The 18,328-nt window shown below is 37.0% G+C and overlaps 1 protein-coding gene and 1 pseudogene across 2 annotated transcripts in view; one reads left to right on the top strand and one right to left on the bottom strand.

Moving 5' to 3' along the window:
- The window catches only part of wdfy4 (WDFY family member 4), a 57,909-nt gene extending 46,330 nt beyond the window's left edge, over positions 1–11,579 (bottom strand). The window contains exons 1-9 of the mRNA XM_079841943.1: positions 11,263–11,579; positions 10,080–10,316; positions 5,677–5,788; positions 5,222–5,328; positions 4,445–4,597; positions 4,005–4,194; positions 3,247–3,436; positions 1,401–1,561; positions 48–509 (exon numbers count right to left, since the gene is read on the bottom strand). Coding sequence (XP_079698069.1) covers positions 48–509; positions 1,401–1,561; positions 3,247–3,436; positions 4,005–4,194; positions 4,445–4,597; positions 5,222–5,328; positions 5,677–5,788; positions 10,080–10,316; positions 11,263–11,283 — 1,633 coding nt within the window. The 5' untranslated portion in view covers positions 11,284–11,579. The remainder of the gene's footprint in view (positions 1–47; positions 510–1,400; positions 1,562–3,246; positions 3,437–4,004; positions 4,195–4,444; positions 4,598–5,221; positions 5,329–5,676; positions 5,789–10,079; positions 10,317–11,262) is intronic.
- Positions 11,580–14,121: 2,542 nt separating this feature from the next.
- On the top strand, positions 14,122–18,111 carry LOC307141804 (serine/threonine-protein kinase pim-2-like; annotated as a pseudogene). The gene is made up of 7 exons: positions 14,122–14,356; positions 14,628–14,759; positions 15,000–15,094; positions 15,234–15,284; positions 15,460–15,835; positions 15,925–16,099; positions 17,984–18,111. The product of its transcript is annotated as a serine/threonine-protein kinase pim-2-like (transcript).
- Positions 18,112–18,328: the final 217 nt, after the last annotated feature.

The following is an 18,328-nucleotide window of genomic DNA, read 5'->3' as shown; positions in this document are numbered from 1 at the left end:
AAACTGTCTTGTAATTCATAGTACGGAGTAAACGCTGAATGACTCACCAGCAACACCAGTCTTTCTGATTATCTTCGCCCTTCTTTTAAGCTCAAACAAAAGTAGCTCCATCAGTCCTCCATCACTCAGGACTTCAGACAGCAATCCACTGTGCATGATGAGCCTATAGAAGCAGTCCAGAGCTGCGACGTTGAAGGACTCTGAACAGCCCTGCTTCAGTACAGTTTGGATCTTCTTGAGGGTCTCGTGTGGGATGTAGAAGAGCTGGAAGATGACGGTCTCAAACAGTTCAAAGAAAATGAGGTGAACAGGTGGCGATTTCTGCCACACACACTCAGCCAGCTGAGCCAGAGACTGCAGAGTCCACTCCAGCAGGAAGAAGTTAGCCTTTTCCCAAGACCAGATCATCTGGATGGTGCGCAGGATTTGGCTGCAGATCACGGTGTTGTCGGAGCGCAAGAAGGAGGACTGGATGATCTTGAAGGCTGTGAGGTTCTTCACTGACGAACCTGAAAATATGAAGACAGTGAGGCCCTTAGAAAGTGAGAAGGAAAAGGAGCAACTGGTCGAGTACTTAACTAAAAACGTTCTAGTCAAAACATTTTATAAAATAAGAAAACCATAAAATACACACCTAAAAAATGTAATACAAATAAAATGCTCAGAAAATGATCTGTACAGAAAACAAATTAATAAAATAAAAAGTGAAGTAAAGTAAAGTAAAATAAAATAAAATAAAAACTGATTAGAGATGCAATTAACTTGACTGGACAAAAAACATTGCATCATGTTTGACTAGAATAACCATGTATTACTTGACTTTATGTAGACTACACATAACGCTAACACTATTCCTAAAAGTTCATTGAGAGAGATAACTGATGACATTATGAACAACTAAGAGCTCAAGCAAATGAGAAACTATGCATCAGTATTGAGTTATTCACACTTATGCTGGCTGAAACTGTGTTATATGGCACGTATTAAAGAGATTAAACTACATTTTGAACTATATCAACATTTAAGTGTGTCAACATATGAAAAAAAAAAGACTGATTTGCTCTTTGGACAAAGGTGCGCTGATGTTTATGGCAAATAAATATAGCTGCAGAGGGTAATAAGATTGAGTTTCACCCATAATTAAAATCACATCAAAGCCAAATGAAATAAAGCTTAAAAAAAGGCACTGTTTTTCTCTCTCTCAGGAGTGAGGTGCTCTGGTGGTGATGAATGGAGAATTGCTGTATGGATGAAGAGAATGGATGCAGGGTGGCTTAAATGGGTTAGTGAGGAGAGCTGCACTTCATCATCCTGGACATAATTGCCTTTTCTGTGGTGCTACTATGAGGTGGCGCAGCAGAGATGCAGAGTGGCACTTACTGTCTGTCATGGCGGCTTACCGTTAGTCAGGGTGGGGTCAAACTTAAAGCCTGGTGGTTGGGGGTTGTTCACACATATGGCCACTTTCAGCTCAGCCTTGCCAAGAAGCGTAAATGATGCAATGAGGCCAAGAAGGTCTTGAACTGCTAGAAAGTGCTCATCTGTTACTTCCTCCTCGCAGCTGCAAAGGCAAAAAAAAAGTAATTCTCTAGTCCAATATGGCATGTTTACACTTGTATGTACATGTTTGCAACAGCTGAAACATTTAAATTCCAGTAAAACACAGTATGAATGGTATTTTGTATAATTTATTCTTTACAACTGGTCAAAGCTACACTACAGTTCGAAAGATGAAAGTATGATTTAAAAAAAAAAATTACAATTAATACTTTCATTCAGCAATGAAGCATTATATTGATCAGAATTAACAGTAAATACATTTATACTGCTACAAAAAAATCTATTTCAAATAAAAGCTGTTGTTTTTAACTTTTTATTTATCAAAGAATTCTAAAAAAATAAATTCCACAACAATATTATGCAGCACAACTGTTTTCAACATTGCTAATAAGAAATGTTACTTGAGCACCAAATCAGCATATTAAAATGATTTCTGAAGGATCATGTGACACTGAAGACTGGGTTAATGATGCTTAAATTCAGCTTTGCCAATACAGGAATAATTACATATTAAAATATATTAAAATTAGTGCTGTAAAATCGATTAAGCGCAATTAATCGCATCCAAAATAAATGTTTGTGTTTACATAATATATGTGTGTGTACTGTGTACAATCATAACAGACTTTTTTCCAAAACATTAAGGGACGGATTTACTAACATCTTGTGCTAGCGCAAACCCTCTTTTGGCATTAAAAAACTACTCTCTGGATTTACTAATGACACGCAGTGAAAAATTATCGCTGAAAAGGCGTGGACCGGATATATATATTTGTAGGAGTTTCCCGTTCATATGCAAAATTTATGGGAGGAGAGAATTTAAATGAATCTTGTAGGTGATTTACTGAAGTTTGCGCTGGTCAATTTACTGGTATTAACGCCATTATTTTCAGCCCCAAAAAAGCATGTCTTAAACCAGATGCTAAATTGCGCTGCTCTTGGTAGATTGCGTTTGTCATTATGGAAATGATCAGGCTGGGTCTGTGTTCTTTAATGTGCAGGTCTTCAGTAGATCATGCGCAGAACTTTCCACTCCCATCCGTGCTTTTTTTTTGGAATTGCGCTCTCACGCTAATTTGCCATTTAGTAAATCTGGCCTTAAAAAATCCTACAGACGCCAACATTTTGAACGGTAGTGTAAGTAACAGACAACAAGGTAACAGTGGTCTCTTTTACTAAGCGTTCTTGCAGCATGTGCACAGAAAAGTAACACAAACATTTCTACGGATTAAATGCAGATGCTCGCACACAGGTTCTACATACAAATACGCGTGTAAGCATGCTTGGTGAATGAGACCCATTGTTCATTGAGGGCGGTCTTGTCCTGTAGTGACCCTTGCTGTGAGGAAGCGCAGACACACAGTGGGTAAGAGAGAGCTGGCATGATCAGTAATATGATTGAGCTCAATTTACTGCTGATCTCATTACAAGCTCTTTAATTATTGAATTCTGCGGCATTCAAAAAGAAACTTGAAGGAGCTGAGAATGAGAGGAAGAAAGAGAGCTACAGAAAGGAATGGAAAGCCCCTAAGAATGCATTACACAAAAGCATCGAGGTGGTGGGCCACCTAATTTTTTAAAGCTTCGGAGACATTTAGTCTTCAGTTCTGCCTTTCATATGTGCACTATTTAGTGACAATCTTCAACTACATTGTTGATTTTTCCCAACAAAACTCATGAATTTACCGTAACAAGATGGCCTGAAAGATGCCATAGCCGTCGTTGTTCTCAAACTCCTCAAAAAGAACAGGGCTGACTGGATAAGAGTCCTTCACAAAGCTGAAAACACTCATGGCCACCTCAGCTAGAACATGACCAGGGACGTCCTTGCTGAACTTATGCATGTTCTGGATGCAGATCTTAATGCAGTTACTAGCTAAAGGAAACAAAACACCATAAATAAGTGTAATAGAATTACATAAGTACCTGAAGTACATACTAACAATTTAGGAACTAAGTTTCCCTAAGTCAGTGTGTAAATTTTTCTAATTGTCTCTGGCTCAGGATGTCAGGATGACAGGATGTCCCCGGGCAAACTTTCTGACTTGGATTATGTTCAATATAATATCCTAGACCCAGGACCACCAAAAAGGAGGGACAACTGGAAGCTTTTGTATCATGCCCAAGATTTTCTAATGTTATGACAACCACATGGTATGTATTCATAAGTCTGGGGCAACTAAGTAATTCAATTTAGCATCATATGAAAGTAAATTGAAGATGTGCTTATAGTCCCTTTCCATATTTAGCCAAAATACAATAATATTGTTGATAAAAGTAGATATTACCTAGATTTTTAAGTAGTTTATTACTCCAAAACACTTTTTCAATAAACTAAATGCCAATAATTGATTATGATTTTTTTTCTTCTTCATAATACAATCTAATAAGATGCATTCAGTTGACCGAAGAATGGGCTGGGGCTTGTGTGTGTGGTTGTTGACCTTGCAGTGCAGGTACAGTGTTGTGAGCTTGTGCAGCAGACACTGCTCGGAGCACACGGGACGCCTGCTGTCTCCATGAGGGGCTGCACTGATCCCACAGCAGGGTGAGAGAGATCATCACACTTGAAAGCTCCTGGGTCTCCAGCAGAACCTCCACAAAACACACATGCCTGCAGAGCTGCAAGATCACCTGAGCAAGGTTTAAAGAGATATATTTCTCTTAGTTTGACACAAATGCATTAGATATGAAAACTTTCTATACATGGTCATTCAATATAAGATTTTTTAAACAATAATAATACTAAACAAAGACATAGCTTTCTAAAAATGTACTTGCTAATGGAGAAACATTATCCCAATTTGATAAACATTACACAAGATGAGCATCTGTAGCGTAATTGCTTTACAACATAAAATAAAGCATGCCAAAATGTAAAAACCTGAATAAGAGTGTCCTGGAAAGAGCATTTGACTTCCTCTTTGACATTCTTCTGAGGGTCAAAGCTCTCTTTCCTGGGAGGCAAAGCTACAAACAGGTACAGACACTTGACTAATGCGGCAGGCAGACCTGTCTTGATCATAACGCCAACCTCCTGTCAAATAACACAACAAGTTCATGTCAAAACATGACTAGACAGGATCGAGTCAAACAGAAGAATGCACCCTTTGAACCCTGACTTGTGTAATAAAACCCTAACAAGGGAAAAAAAAGAAAATGATGACTTTGATGATTTTTGTCTCAGCAATCAAAATTCATGATTTATATATTCTTTTTTTTTATTATTGTAAAACAATATGGTAACGCTTTACTATAAGGTCTCATTTGTTAACATTGGTTAATGTATAAACTAACAATGAGCAGTACATTTGTTACAGTATTTGTTCATCTTTGTTAACGTTAATTTTGTTCATTGTTTGTTCGTGCATTAACTAATATATCTTTTTTTTAAATGTATTAGTTAATGCTGATATTAACATCACCTAAGATTAATAAATGCTGTAGAAAGTATTGTTGATTCTTAGTTCATGATAAATTCTGAAACCTTATTGTAAAGTGTTACCTAAAATACATAAAAAGCAACAGATCTGCTCTTTAACAATATTTTTAAAATGTGTAGTTATTGGTAAAACATATAGGCTACATTATACATATACAGCAAAGTAATTACAAAACTGATTGCATACATAAATATATCAGTTTTCATAGTACGACTTACAGCGTCTCTGTTAGACAAAAGAGATATTGATTTGAGCAGAAGCCATCCGTGGTTGCTTTTGACCTCTGACCTCTGAAACAACTGCTCCAATTCATATCGGGCTTCCTCTATTTTAAACAAAGCCATAAAAGCAAACAGAAAGCACAATTAAAGCCATTTGATCGTACTGTATATTAGCACACAACCGATTAGAGAGGTTTTAGGTTCTTTACACGCTGACAAATCCTTTTTAGTAATGTAATTTAAACTTAACATAATAAAGAAGAACTGAAAATATATGCACACAGACAATGTGGTCAACATTCATTTTGTTGCATGTTTGTGAAATAAAGAAGTGGGCTACTTCCCTTTAAACACCAACAGAATTGGAGTTTGCTTTGCATTTGGCCTTTAGTGACCTCTAATGCCAGTTACCACTTTATTAACATACTACGTTGAATGTTATTTGTATGTACCTGCAGGCTTTTCTGCCACTCTCTGCTGTATATGACAGACAAGAGCTTCTCCAACCTGCAGCGCCAGGCCCTGGAGATCCAGATCATCAAGGACATCGCCGCTCTCTGAGACCTTATGAAGAATTAGAGGAAAGATTGTGTCTGCTAATATTTAAACACGATAATAGTAAATGGATAGCATACAGTTGTGGTCATAATTATTGGCACCCCTGGTAAATATGGTGGCTGTAAAAATAAAAAAATGTGGCACACCAGGGTGACTAGGAACATGAAATTCCTGTTTCACATGAGTGTAAATATGAGGAAACACAAAGGCCAAATAATCTTAATCGTCCATCACAACGAGTAAAACCAAAGAATATAGTTCTGATGTGCAGCAAAAAAAATTGAGCTTCACAAAATACAAAAAGTGGCTGTAAGAAAATAGCTTAAACATTGAAAATTCCCATTTCCACCATCAGGGCAATAATTAATAAGTTCCAATCAACTAAAGATGTTACAAATCTTTGAAGAGGACATATGTCTATATCGTCCTAATGCGCGGTGAGGAGGATAGTTTGAGCGGTCAAAGACTCTCCAAGGAACACAGATCAAACAAAGCCCTACAACACCACATGTTGTTTGGGAGGGTTCAAGAAAAATCCTCCCACTAGTCCAAAAAGAAACTCCAGCATATTCAGTTGTCAGACATGTCTGGAACTTCAAACGGGACCGGATTCTATGGTCAGAAAGACCTTTTGGGCAGCAAACCCACCAGATGAATTGGTGCAAACATGAATAAAAAAGTACCCCATGTCCACGGTTAAATATACTGCTGGATCTTTAATGTTGTGGGCCTATTTGTTTGCTGGAGGTCCTGGACATCTTGTTCAGATACATGGTATCATGGATTCTAGCAAACACCTAGACTGGGTAAACCCAGCCTGATCTGCCGGCGATTTGATTTCGCCCGGCAACTCAGTCTGGAAACCTGTACATTCACTTCTACTGCTTCTGTTACACTTTTGCGGGAACCAATCACAGACTGGCTTATCCACCTGGCCCGCTATTGGAGGGATTATCACGATGACGGATAGAGAAGCGATGGGTCGTTGCCCGTTGATCAAGCCTCTTGTGGTCTGATTGGTTGAAGGACTATCCAATTGCGAACAGAGTCATTTGAATTATGCTTGTTTATCACGCCTCTTGTGGTCTGGTTGGTTGAAGGACTATCCAATTGCGTACAGAGTCATTTAATTTATGCGCGTTTATGCTTGCGTGTGCAGTAGAAAATACAGAGCAGACTCCCCAGACCAATGTTCAATCTTAAATTGAGCTTGGTCTGGTGATAGCCAGACAAGCAAATACCAACAGATTTAAAAAAAAATTTAACCCTGACGGCCTCTGCTAGAAATCGTATAAATGGATCTTCCATCAGGATAATGAATGTTCCAAAACAAACATCAAAATCAACACAAAAATGTGTCACAGAGCACTAAATGAAGCTTCTGCCATGACCATCCCAGTCCCCTGATTCAGGTCAGGGGACTGGGATGGTCATGGCAGAAGCTTCAGAAGCTTCACGTAGAAAATGAATGAGTGGTGTGAACTGAAGAGCAGAAGCACCAACATGGAGCTGGGAATCTGACAGATCTGGCGGGATTCGGTATGAAGGAATGGTCTCTGATCTCTTGTCAGGTGTTCTCCAAACTCATCAGTCATTAAAGGAGAAAACTCAGAGCTGTTATCTTGGCAAAAGGAGGTTGCAAAGTATTTAATAAAAGGGTGCCAATAATTATGGCCAACGTGTTTTCCCCCAGTTTCAATTATTTTACTTTAATGAAAGGTTAGATTTTTGCTGTTTTTTTTTTTTTAAATGAAAGATCAAAAGGATAAACGATGCAGATTTATTTTTACAGCAATCTTTGATTGTATTTACCAGGGGTGCCAATAATTCTCCACAACTGTAATCAGCATTTATCACAAGCCAGAAACAAAAACATCCACAATTAAACACAAGTTTAATTTCTCTAAGCTGTGTGAATATTTCACCTAACCTTCCCAACTTCAATCCCTACTTCTGTGTGAGTTTTCAAGCGGATGTGGTTCCTTACTCCTTACACTACGGTTGGTTAAATCCCAGTAAGAATGCAGGAATGGTAACTCAATGAGTCACACGTGTGTAAACCTCCAAACATGAACCCACACTAATCCTGTGAGTGTGATTACATATCAGTAGGTCATGGCATGAGTTTTTGTCAATGCAGCCACAAACCAGATCAATGTCTCCTAGTTGCAGATCATTGCTGGAATTTAAACAGGAAATGCTTAATCAGTGTCAGTGTCAGTGTTAAGGGCTTCTGTCAAAGGGACACAAATTTCATCCAATCACTGATGAGCAGTTAATATTATGAAAGGTGTATAATATTTAGGTTCTTATAAAGTCTTGGGATTTAATATCTATATGACCAATATACATTATCAGTCAAATGTTTCAAAACAAATAGTTTTTATGATGAATTTGGGGTTAGTATTTACTTATTTTTTTTAAGTAATTAATACTTGTATTAACCATGGGCGCATTTAAAGATATATTTCACCCAAAAATGAAAATTACCTCATGATTTACTCACCCTCAAGTCATCCTAGATGTATATGACATTCTTCTTTCAGACGAATACAATCGGAGTCATATAAAAAAAATTGTCCTGGCTCTTCCAATCATTATAATGGCAGTGAATGGCTGTTTATGTTTTGAATAAAAGTGCAACTATCCATCATAAAAGTGCTCCATACAGCTCCAGGGGCTAGTAAAGGCCTTCTGAAGCGATGCGTTCATGTAAGAAAAATATCCATATTTAAAACTTTACAAACTGTAATCTCTAACTTACACAAACTGTCGTACGCGCGTTCACAAGAGTCTGGTGTTCCAGCGTATGACAAAGAGACGCTCCGGTGAGAATATGCTTGTTCTCGCGAGAACCAAGTTTTGTTTTGCTATATCCTCTGCGCTCCCGCACTTGTCATCGGAACTTACGCTACGCTTGCATCCTACGCTGGAACACAAATTCCATCATGAGCGAACGTACAACAGTTTACGGAAGTTAGAGAATACAGTTTGTAAAATTTAAAATATGGATATTTTCTTCACACAAACGCATCGCTTCAGATGGCCTTTATTGGCTCCCGTGTGGAGCACTTTTATGATGATAGATGCACTTTTTTGGACTTCAAAACAGAAACAGCCATTCACTGCCATTATAAAGCTTGAAAGAGCCAGGACATTTTTTTTTATTTAACTCCGATTGTATTTGTCTGAAAGAAAGTCATATACATCTAGGATGGCTTGAGGGTGATTTTGATTCATGGGGTAATTTTCTTTTCGGGGTGAACTATTCCTTTAAAATGAAGAAAAGTGATTGTAAAGACTTTTACATTGTTATTATTTCAAATAATAACTGTTCTTTTGAACATTCTCTTCATCAAACAATATTAAGCAGCACAACAGCAGTTTTCAACATTGATAATAATAAGAAATGTTTCTGGAGCCATTCTAATAAGCATATTAGAAGGCATTTTCTATTTTGCATATTCAGCATATTCTGAAGGATTATGCAACACTGAAGACTGGAGTAATGACTGCTGAAAATTGAAAACACATGTCATTAGATAGATAGATAGATAGATAGATAGATAGATAGATAGATAGATAGATAGATAGATAGATAGATAGATAGGTAGGTAGGTAGGTAGGTAGGTAGGTAGGTAGGTAGGTAGGTAGGTAGGTAGGTAGGTAGGTAGGTAGGTAGGTAGGTAGGTAGGTAGGTAGGTAGGTAGGTAGGTAGGTAGGTAGGTAGGTAGGTAGGTAGGTAGGTAGGTAGGTAGGTAGGTAGGTAGGTAGGTAGGTAGGTAGGTAGGTAGGTAGGTAGGTAGGTAGGTAGGTAGGTAGGTAGGTAGGTAGGTAGGTAGGTAGGTAGGTAGGTAGGTAGGTAGGTAGGTAGGTAGGTAGGTAGGTAGGTAGGTAGGTAGGTAGGTAGATAGATAGATAGATAGATAGATAGATAGATAGATAGATAGATAGATAGATAGATAGATAGATAGATAGATAGATAGATAGATAGATAGATAGATAGATAGATAGATAGATAGATAGATAGATAGATAGATAGATAGATAGATAGATAGATAGATAGATAGATAGTGTGTATATATATATATATATATATATATATATATATATATATATATATATATATATATATATATATATATATATATATATATATATATATATATATATATATATATATATATATATATATATATATATATATATATATATTTAAATTCTTCGCATCCAAAACTTTTGACTGCCAGTTTATAACAATCAGTTCTCCTTCACTCCTCTCACTCATTTTCTGTACCTGGATGAACAGAAGCAGTAGTCGACTGAGCTCTTGGTCTTTATGTTCTGGTGAGTGTTGGCCCAGTTGAGTAAGCTGATCTCTCAGAAACATCACTAGATCCTCATCTGCTTTCAGGTCCACATTTTTCTCACTGTTAATTTGGGTAGTTTTCAATTCTGTGCTCTCTGAACTCTCCCCTGACGTACTCAGTTCTCCGTTCTCCTTACTGATTCTGTCCATTTCTCCTCCCGCCTCCTATGAAAAAAAAAAAAAGAAAAAAAAAAAAGTATTACAATGAAACACTTACACACTGATACCAGATCTGCTGTTCTCTTAAAACATTTCTGAACCTGCTTTCTCAATGAAGTGATTGTAACAAGGAAGTTATTGCACACACAAAAAGAAAAATGATTCTCTGATATGTATCCTTCACAATTCACATTACTTCAAAAACGTATGATCTGGTATATGTAATTTTAATTTTACAGCTCTAGGGAATTTTAGGTGAACCATCTGAGACAAACGTATAAATGAAACATAAAAAGGAACAGTTGATTATTGATGCATGAAACATAAAAAGGAACTTGTGAGCTATAAAACTTATTTTTTTCAAGAAGGCATCACAAAAAAAATAGTACAATATAAACATTGAAGCTGAAGCATCTGACAATAATTTAAAGGCAACTGCAGTAAGTTGGAGGGCTTTCCTGCAACTTACAATCAGCTGTTCGCACATAAATGTGATCTTGTGATGTCAAGCCGTGCTTGTTTTGCTACAGGGAGGACAATTCACATTCCAGGAGAAATGACATATTTGCACTGCACATTCCCACTTATTCGCTCAGTGGCTAAATACAGCACATGAATGTCATATCACTATTTAATCCAAACCTTAATTACTCTAAAGAATGTTGATTCTGTAGGCTACAGTAGCTGGCTTGTCTCTTGCTGAAATGTTTTTATTTTTAAAAAATAAAATAGGCAAATGTGGGCAAACAAATTAGGCTTAGAAAGCACTTGACCAAATCAGTCAAGCTTCCTTGTTTAACTTTGTGAAGCAACAAATACATTTAAATGAGACAACAACATGACAACCACAGCTGTCAACATTCGTCTCGGTGAGATATGTGAATTAACCTCTCAAACGAATGTGAACCCCAGGTGAAACTCCAGTTCAGTCAGACTGTAAACCGACACATACCTGTTGTTTGGTAGGTGGCATCTCAAGTCTTTGATAAGGCTTGTGTACGTAGATTTATGGCTGGACAGAAGTCTTTCCTCTGGGTTCCCATGTCAACTCACTCAGTGAGTGGCCAGTTGATACACACCCTAATCTGTCTAATCCATTCTACACTGTTTGCCTGAACTTTGCACAATGTGAAACTCTGACATCAGCTGCGCCTGGTCATGTGCCTCACTTCCTAGTGAAAAAAAGCAGAAGAAAGACTTTCTTGCGCATCTGTGTGTTTTTCACATTTTAATAGGCTCAAAGTAGGATCATGTGAAGAAGACTACAGTGAAGCAATCGGGCTGGTTTTCCTTATATTATCCTAAAAGGAAGATTTAAAATAGACCAATCAAACGGGATTTTGAGGGCACGTAAGTAGTATCTATGCTCTCCGGTGTTTTTTTTTTCTACACCAAACGCTTTGAGACGCGGCAGATGTTGAGCAACAGTGCCATCGTGTGGTGATTTAAGATAGCTCACAAAAATATTACAGTGACTAGGCAACTTAACAATTCACATAATAACATTTTGTAAAAACAATTAAAATCGTACAGTTGATATTTATCTGGTAGGTTTGTTAAATGTCGCAGTTAATTGTTATATATATATATATATATATATATATATATATATATATATATATATATATATATATATATATATATATATATATATATATATATATATATATATATATATATATATATACACTTGCAAATATTTCTTAAATATATACATTATGTATTTATATATACATAGTAATTATATACAGTACACACACATATATTATGTAAACACAAACTTTTATTTTGGATGTGATTAATCGATTTGGCACTAATATTTTTATAGTGAATATTTTATGTTTTAAGCATAAATCTAACATCATTTAGTGAGGTTTATGCTTAAAACAAATTCCTGAAAGGAGTAAGAAAAACTAAAGTAATTTAAAAAATAAATCTATATATAAATAATATATATATGGCTAGACAATTAACTGCGACATTTAAGTTTGAGTAGCTTGGTTGGTTTAGTTAGGCACAAACACATAGAAAAATCGAAATACACACGTACTGTCTTGCACACGTAAGTTACTGAACTGTCGGACGAAAGTAGCTCTTCAGTTCTGACTCTTATTTTGAGGGCACAGGATTTTCTCGTTTTACAAGTGTGCCGCAAAGGAGAAGGCAAAACGTTTCGCTCGCCCCATGTGGCTGGATGCAGTATAGCTCATAAACCCCGCCCTCTCCATATGTAATCTCAACATAGGATCTCGAGGCGATGACTTACATTCCTCATCGCGTGGTGGTCACGAAATAAAGAGCGGTCTCGACAATATCACGTCCCACGAGTTTATGTCGTGGCTGCCACAACAAAAATCAACGTGTTCCCATTCCGGTCCCCGTAGATACGTGTTTCTCAGAAAGGCAGTTCCTGTGGCGTTTGGATTTATACAAAACAGTTATTAAAATTAAACCACTAAACAGTCTGTGTAAACATAGGGTATAATGGTGCTAAAGTACACCTTAAGAAAATGTGCTTTTCAGCTACTTCCAAAGTTGCAGAAATTACTTATTGAATAATTGCATATCATTAATAATAGAGTAAATTGTGTGTTTTCAGAGAGGTTAACAGATAAGTTTTTGTTTAGGCCTGGCCAAAAGAGATAAGTAGCTACAGCCTATAATTCAGAAATTAATGTAGCTAATTTATCCTATAGCCTAAGTGTTATTCATTTTTAATGTCTGTGAAGTCATATTTAAAAAGTAAATAAATAAAGGCATTTGTTATTTGGCGCTTAACGTAAACTCTGGTACAGCTAGGCTACTTGTTATACGCCTATAAAATCAATATTTAATTCTCCATATGACGTTTTATGTGCTCGGATTTTTTATATTGATTAGCCTAAACAATTCAAAACAAGACATGGTTTGTAGTTGATTATTGACGTCCATTCATATCTTCCATGCCGCTTTTACCATATGGGACGCGGGAGAATATGTCAAATAAAAAAAATAAAAAATAATAAATAACAAGATGAAAAGAGGTTAATAGAACGTTCTGGGAACGTTACGGGAAGGTTAAGAGAACGTTCGGCAAACCTAAACAACCTATCTATTTCCGTAACGAAAACTTTTCTGGCTAACCAAAAACACATGTTACAAATACATGTTTTGAGAACGTTCCCAGAACGTTCTGGAAACCAAAATTTGTTAGCTGGGCTGTATTATACGAGATGGTAGCCAATGTACCAAAGAAAAAAACAATGAGAAATGCAATATTCATTGATGTCTCGCATAATAATTTAATACAAATAAAGAGACGTAAAAACATCCATGGATAATTTTACGTCTCTTTATTTTTATTAAAACATGTTTACATGTTTAAACATAAAAACAATACACTCAGCACACACTAAAAAACTAAATTGTTTAAACTCTCAGGGTCTTCTGCAGATTTATTTGATTTATATTTTAAAATCAAATGATATAGGGATTGTACAAAAATGCCCATGGCCTATTGCAATAAAACAATAAACGGTTTATTTTGAAATCAGTATAGGTTTTTCATTCTGTAGGCTATAATGACCAGAACTCTTTTATGTGCATAGTTCAACGAAATCCCGTTTAGTAGCCTATTTCTGTCAGATACACGCATTGCATTATTATTGGACATTATTAGAAGCATGTCTTCAGCGGTGAGTGAGATTTATTACGTCATATAAGTGTGTGACACTTTTAGAACGTTGCGCGCGAGACAGATTCGTGAAACTCTCTCATTGCTTACTCTGCTGCTCCTAAATCCGATAGTGTAATGCAAGCGCACATTGTGATCATGGGACAGAAGAGAAAAAGAAGTTGTTCATGCAGCGCGAAAGCTGATAATGATTGCGATCTGGTGTGCAACTTCGATCAAAGTGCAACATCCAGCACTAATGTCGCGGTGAACCATCTTCAGCCCGTTGGTGTTGGTGAGGGAAACGAGAGGCAGGGGAGAAAGAAGAGGAGGATGAAGTCACCATCTCGTAATTTCTCTGACCCGAGAGATGGCTCAGGTCAGGAGGACCAGGGTACAGCATGGCAGAGAAGTACTGAAGGTGAATCTCATGTGGTGTGAATGCCAATGTGGTTTACTGGAATAAAGTATCAAAAAGTCTCGTCTTCATATTCAGCTAGATATTAATTAATTAATTAGGTGAACGTTAATGTCGCTTAGGATGATTCTATCATTAACATATCCAAAACACAAGCACTGAAGAATCACTATGAGTAGGCTATGCCATAAACTATAATTAGCCTATTTGACTAAAACAAGCTTTTGGTTAATGTGCCCTTATTTAGTTCAGGATTCTCTACAGCACACAAGCTGTTCTGTGGAGAAGCATTATCTTCAGGAACCTCGCAACAGTGGCCCTGAGGTCCTCCCAGCTGAGGATGAGCAGGTTCAGTCTCATCCTGCTCAAGTCCCCAACAGTAATTGACCTTTATGTCAAAATTGTTCAAGTTATTTGTCAACATCAAGATTGTATATGTTGTATATGTTATAGAAGCTGTAATTGCTATAACATTAGGTTTCCCACAATTACGTTTTTTTGTGTGAAAAAAAAAATCGAAATAATGAACAAATACTCATATTCATAAATTAACTACATGTTTAATAATGATTAAACATTTTGTTTATAATGTCAAATCCAATGATTTCTCTTTTTATAGGTGACATTTTGAGTCGCTATGAAATTGGCAATAAGCTTGGTGAGGGAGCATTTGGCGCCGTCTTCGAAGGGATTCGCTTGAAGGATGGCCTTAAGGTTTCATTTTTTACTCACAGTAGCTTATCTAGACAGCTAATTGTTTTGTTGTATTCCACTCCACTCTTATTGTATATTGTGTCCACAATTTAAGACCTCTGCACACGTCAACCGTTACAATTTTTATGTTGTTGATCAGGTGGCACTGAAATTGGCCTTGAAGACGGACACCATGGAATATATCAGTATTGTAAGTAGGCTGTTTTCACATTTTTCATTTGAAAACGTATATTTAAAACTTATATTAATAGTAATCATAGATGCTTTTTCAAACTGCCATTGACAACAAAATTGTTGACTGGACTTAATGATTCTTTTGGGAAAGCTCCTCCATCTAACAATCATAAAAATGATCTTTCTTCTAGCCTGGTCATACTACGCCCCTTCCCTTAGAGGTTGCCCTAACAATGCTTGCTAACAAGGGCCCCAGCGTTCCACAGATAGTTCAGCTGGAGTGGCAGGACCAGCTCTGCTTCTACACGATGGTCTTGGAACGGCCCTCACCCTGCGAGGATCTGTTTAATTTCCTGCAGCACCGCGGAGGCGTCCTCAGTGAGGACTTAACTCGACTTATCATGTGGCAGGTAGTGCAGGCCGCCCACATGTGCTGTCGTCGTCGAGTGCTTCACCGTGATATCAAACTGGAGAACCTGTTGTTCAACAAAGAAACGCTTGAAGTCAAACTTATTGACTTCGGGTGCGGGGACCTCCTAAAAACTTCTGCCTATAAGAAATTCTGCGGTATGTATTATACTTCAAACCTGTAGCTTGTGACCACTCCTACATGCATTCTTCTTCTAACCAGTCTTCTAAAAAATGTCTTCCTTTAGGTACACAATCGTACTGCCCTCCTGAGTTTGACACGAGTGGCAAGTACCATGGGAAACCCGCAACTGTATGGTCGCTGGGAGTGCTCATGTTCGAGTTAGTGTGCGGAGACCCTCCAGACAGCAATGACCTGGACATGATTAACGCGGGCATGGACTAAACCTGGATTGTCGAAAGGTAAGCTGCCATTCACCACAGCAAAGAAGGCCAGTTGTTTCTGACGTTACAGTTTAGGACAGTTATAGATCTAATATTTTAGAGTAATAATCAGACTGTCCCATCTCCCATCTTTATGAATGCTGCCATTTAGTAAGTAAGTAAGTAAAATTTTATTTATATAGCACTTTTAACGCTACAATGCACAAAGTGCTTTACACAGTAATAACAATAAAAACAATCATTTAAACACATAATGAAGAGCTATACATAATGAAACAAAATATAATATAAGGTATCAAACCCAAACTACACAAGGACATCATTGAATACTAAAAGCACGTCTATACAAATAAGTTTTCAGACGACATTTAAAAACAGACACACATTCAGATGTTCTAATATCCATTGGCAAACTATTCCATAATTTTGGAGCTCTCACGGCAAATGCTCTATCTCCTTTTGTTTTAAATCTAGTTCTTGGAACATCCAGCAGCTTCTTAACAGACGACCTCAGACATCTCCCTGCTTCATAAGGTCTCAGGAGCTCAGTTAAATATATAGGTGCCAGACCATTTAATGCTTTGTATGTCAACAATAAAATCTTAAACTCAACCCTTGAATAAACAGGTAACCAATGTAAAGACGCTAAAACAGGTGTAATATGTTGAGATCTCTTTGTTCGTGTCAGTAATCTGGCTGCAGCATTTTGCACCAATTGTAAACGAGATAAAGTGCGATTGTTCAAAGACGAAAACAAAACATTACAATAATCAAGGCGGGAGGATATAAAAGCATGAATAAGCTTCTCTGTATCATTAAAATGTAAAAACTGCCTCACCTTGGAAATGTTTCTTAACTGATAAAAACAGGACTGAATCAGCTTCTTAACATGAAATTCAAAATTTAGATTAGAATCAAAATAAACACCCAAATTTCTAACTACCTGCTTAATATTTGGAAAAACCCCATTTAGAGCAAGCTCAATCTGATTTTTCCTTAAGCTCTGACCAATTATCACAACTTCAGTTTTATCTGTATTTAACTGCAGAAAATGTAAGGCCATCCAATTTCTTATGTCAGTTAAGCAAGCTTGGAGGACATCCAGACTATTTAGATCCTTAGAACTCAATGAAAAGTATAACTGTAGGTCATCTGCATAACAATGAAAATTTATATTATGTTTCCTGATTACTGCACCTAATGGCAGCATGTAAATTGAGAACAAGATTGGTCCTAAAAAATTGGTCCATTTGATTCAATCTTGCCTGCAGCAGAAGCGGCTTGGTTTGAGGAAAATCATTCTCCATGACTGGTTTAAGGTATCAAGTTCTAAAATGTTTTTTAAATTTTTTTATTGAGTATGTTATTTGTTTATTGTGACATGGGAATACATCTGAAGTCAAATCTCTTCTAAGTGTAATGCATGTACCTGATTTGTGTTTTTGTATGTTTCAGACCACCAAATAAGGGGAGAATGTAAATAATGTAAATGAAATCTAAATTCATTTGCACTATTATTTACCACATCAGTTGAGGAACTTCTCAGTCGGCTTAGCATCTGGCGGGCTGACATGAGTGAATTAGTCCATCCCTAGCGTCTTGTGAGAGCCAGAGCTGGTTCCCAAAGCCACCTCAGCTCCAGTGCTCTGTCAGCTCTATCCTTGTCTAAAAACTCCCTGTCAAGGCTGCCTGGGACCAAAAGTTCCTGACAAACCATGCCAGTCACAGAGCTCTCCAAATCCTGACTTCAGGTGCGAAGACCTCCAAAAAACTTCTGCCATAAGACATTCTGGGTTATGTATAATGCCTCAAACCTGTAGCTGGGACTTAAATTCTAGTGACCATGTTAAACCATATCCTAATATGCATTCTTACAGCCAATCTAAAATGTATTTTCTTCAGGCACAGAACTGTACTGCCCTCCTGAGGTTGAAACAAGTAGCAAGTACCGTGGAAAACCCGCATATGGGAGTGCTCATGTTCGAATTGGTGTGAGGAGACCCTCCAAAGCAGCAATGACCTGGACATGATGGGCCTTATGGGGTGCCGTTTGTAAAGCGGCTCACGCTGAAAATAACAGCAACATTTTGACACATTTAGCTTCAAACAATGTTTAAAAAACTGGTATGAATTTTTGGCGGTCACTTTTTTAGCACATTTACAACAATATTTGTCAACTTAGAGATATTTTAAATAGTTAAATCTAAATGTTAAATCTAAATGTTAAATCTAAATCTAAATGTTAAA

The sequence above is a fragment of the Gobio gobio genome (genome assembly GCF_949357685.1).
Source record: "Gobio gobio genome assembly, chromosome: 18".
NCBI classification, from domain to species: domain Eukaryota; kingdom Metazoa; phylum Chordata; class Actinopteri; order Cypriniformes; family Gobionidae; genus Gobio; species Gobio gobio.
This window is presented reverse-complemented; position numbering and strand designations above follow the sequence as displayed.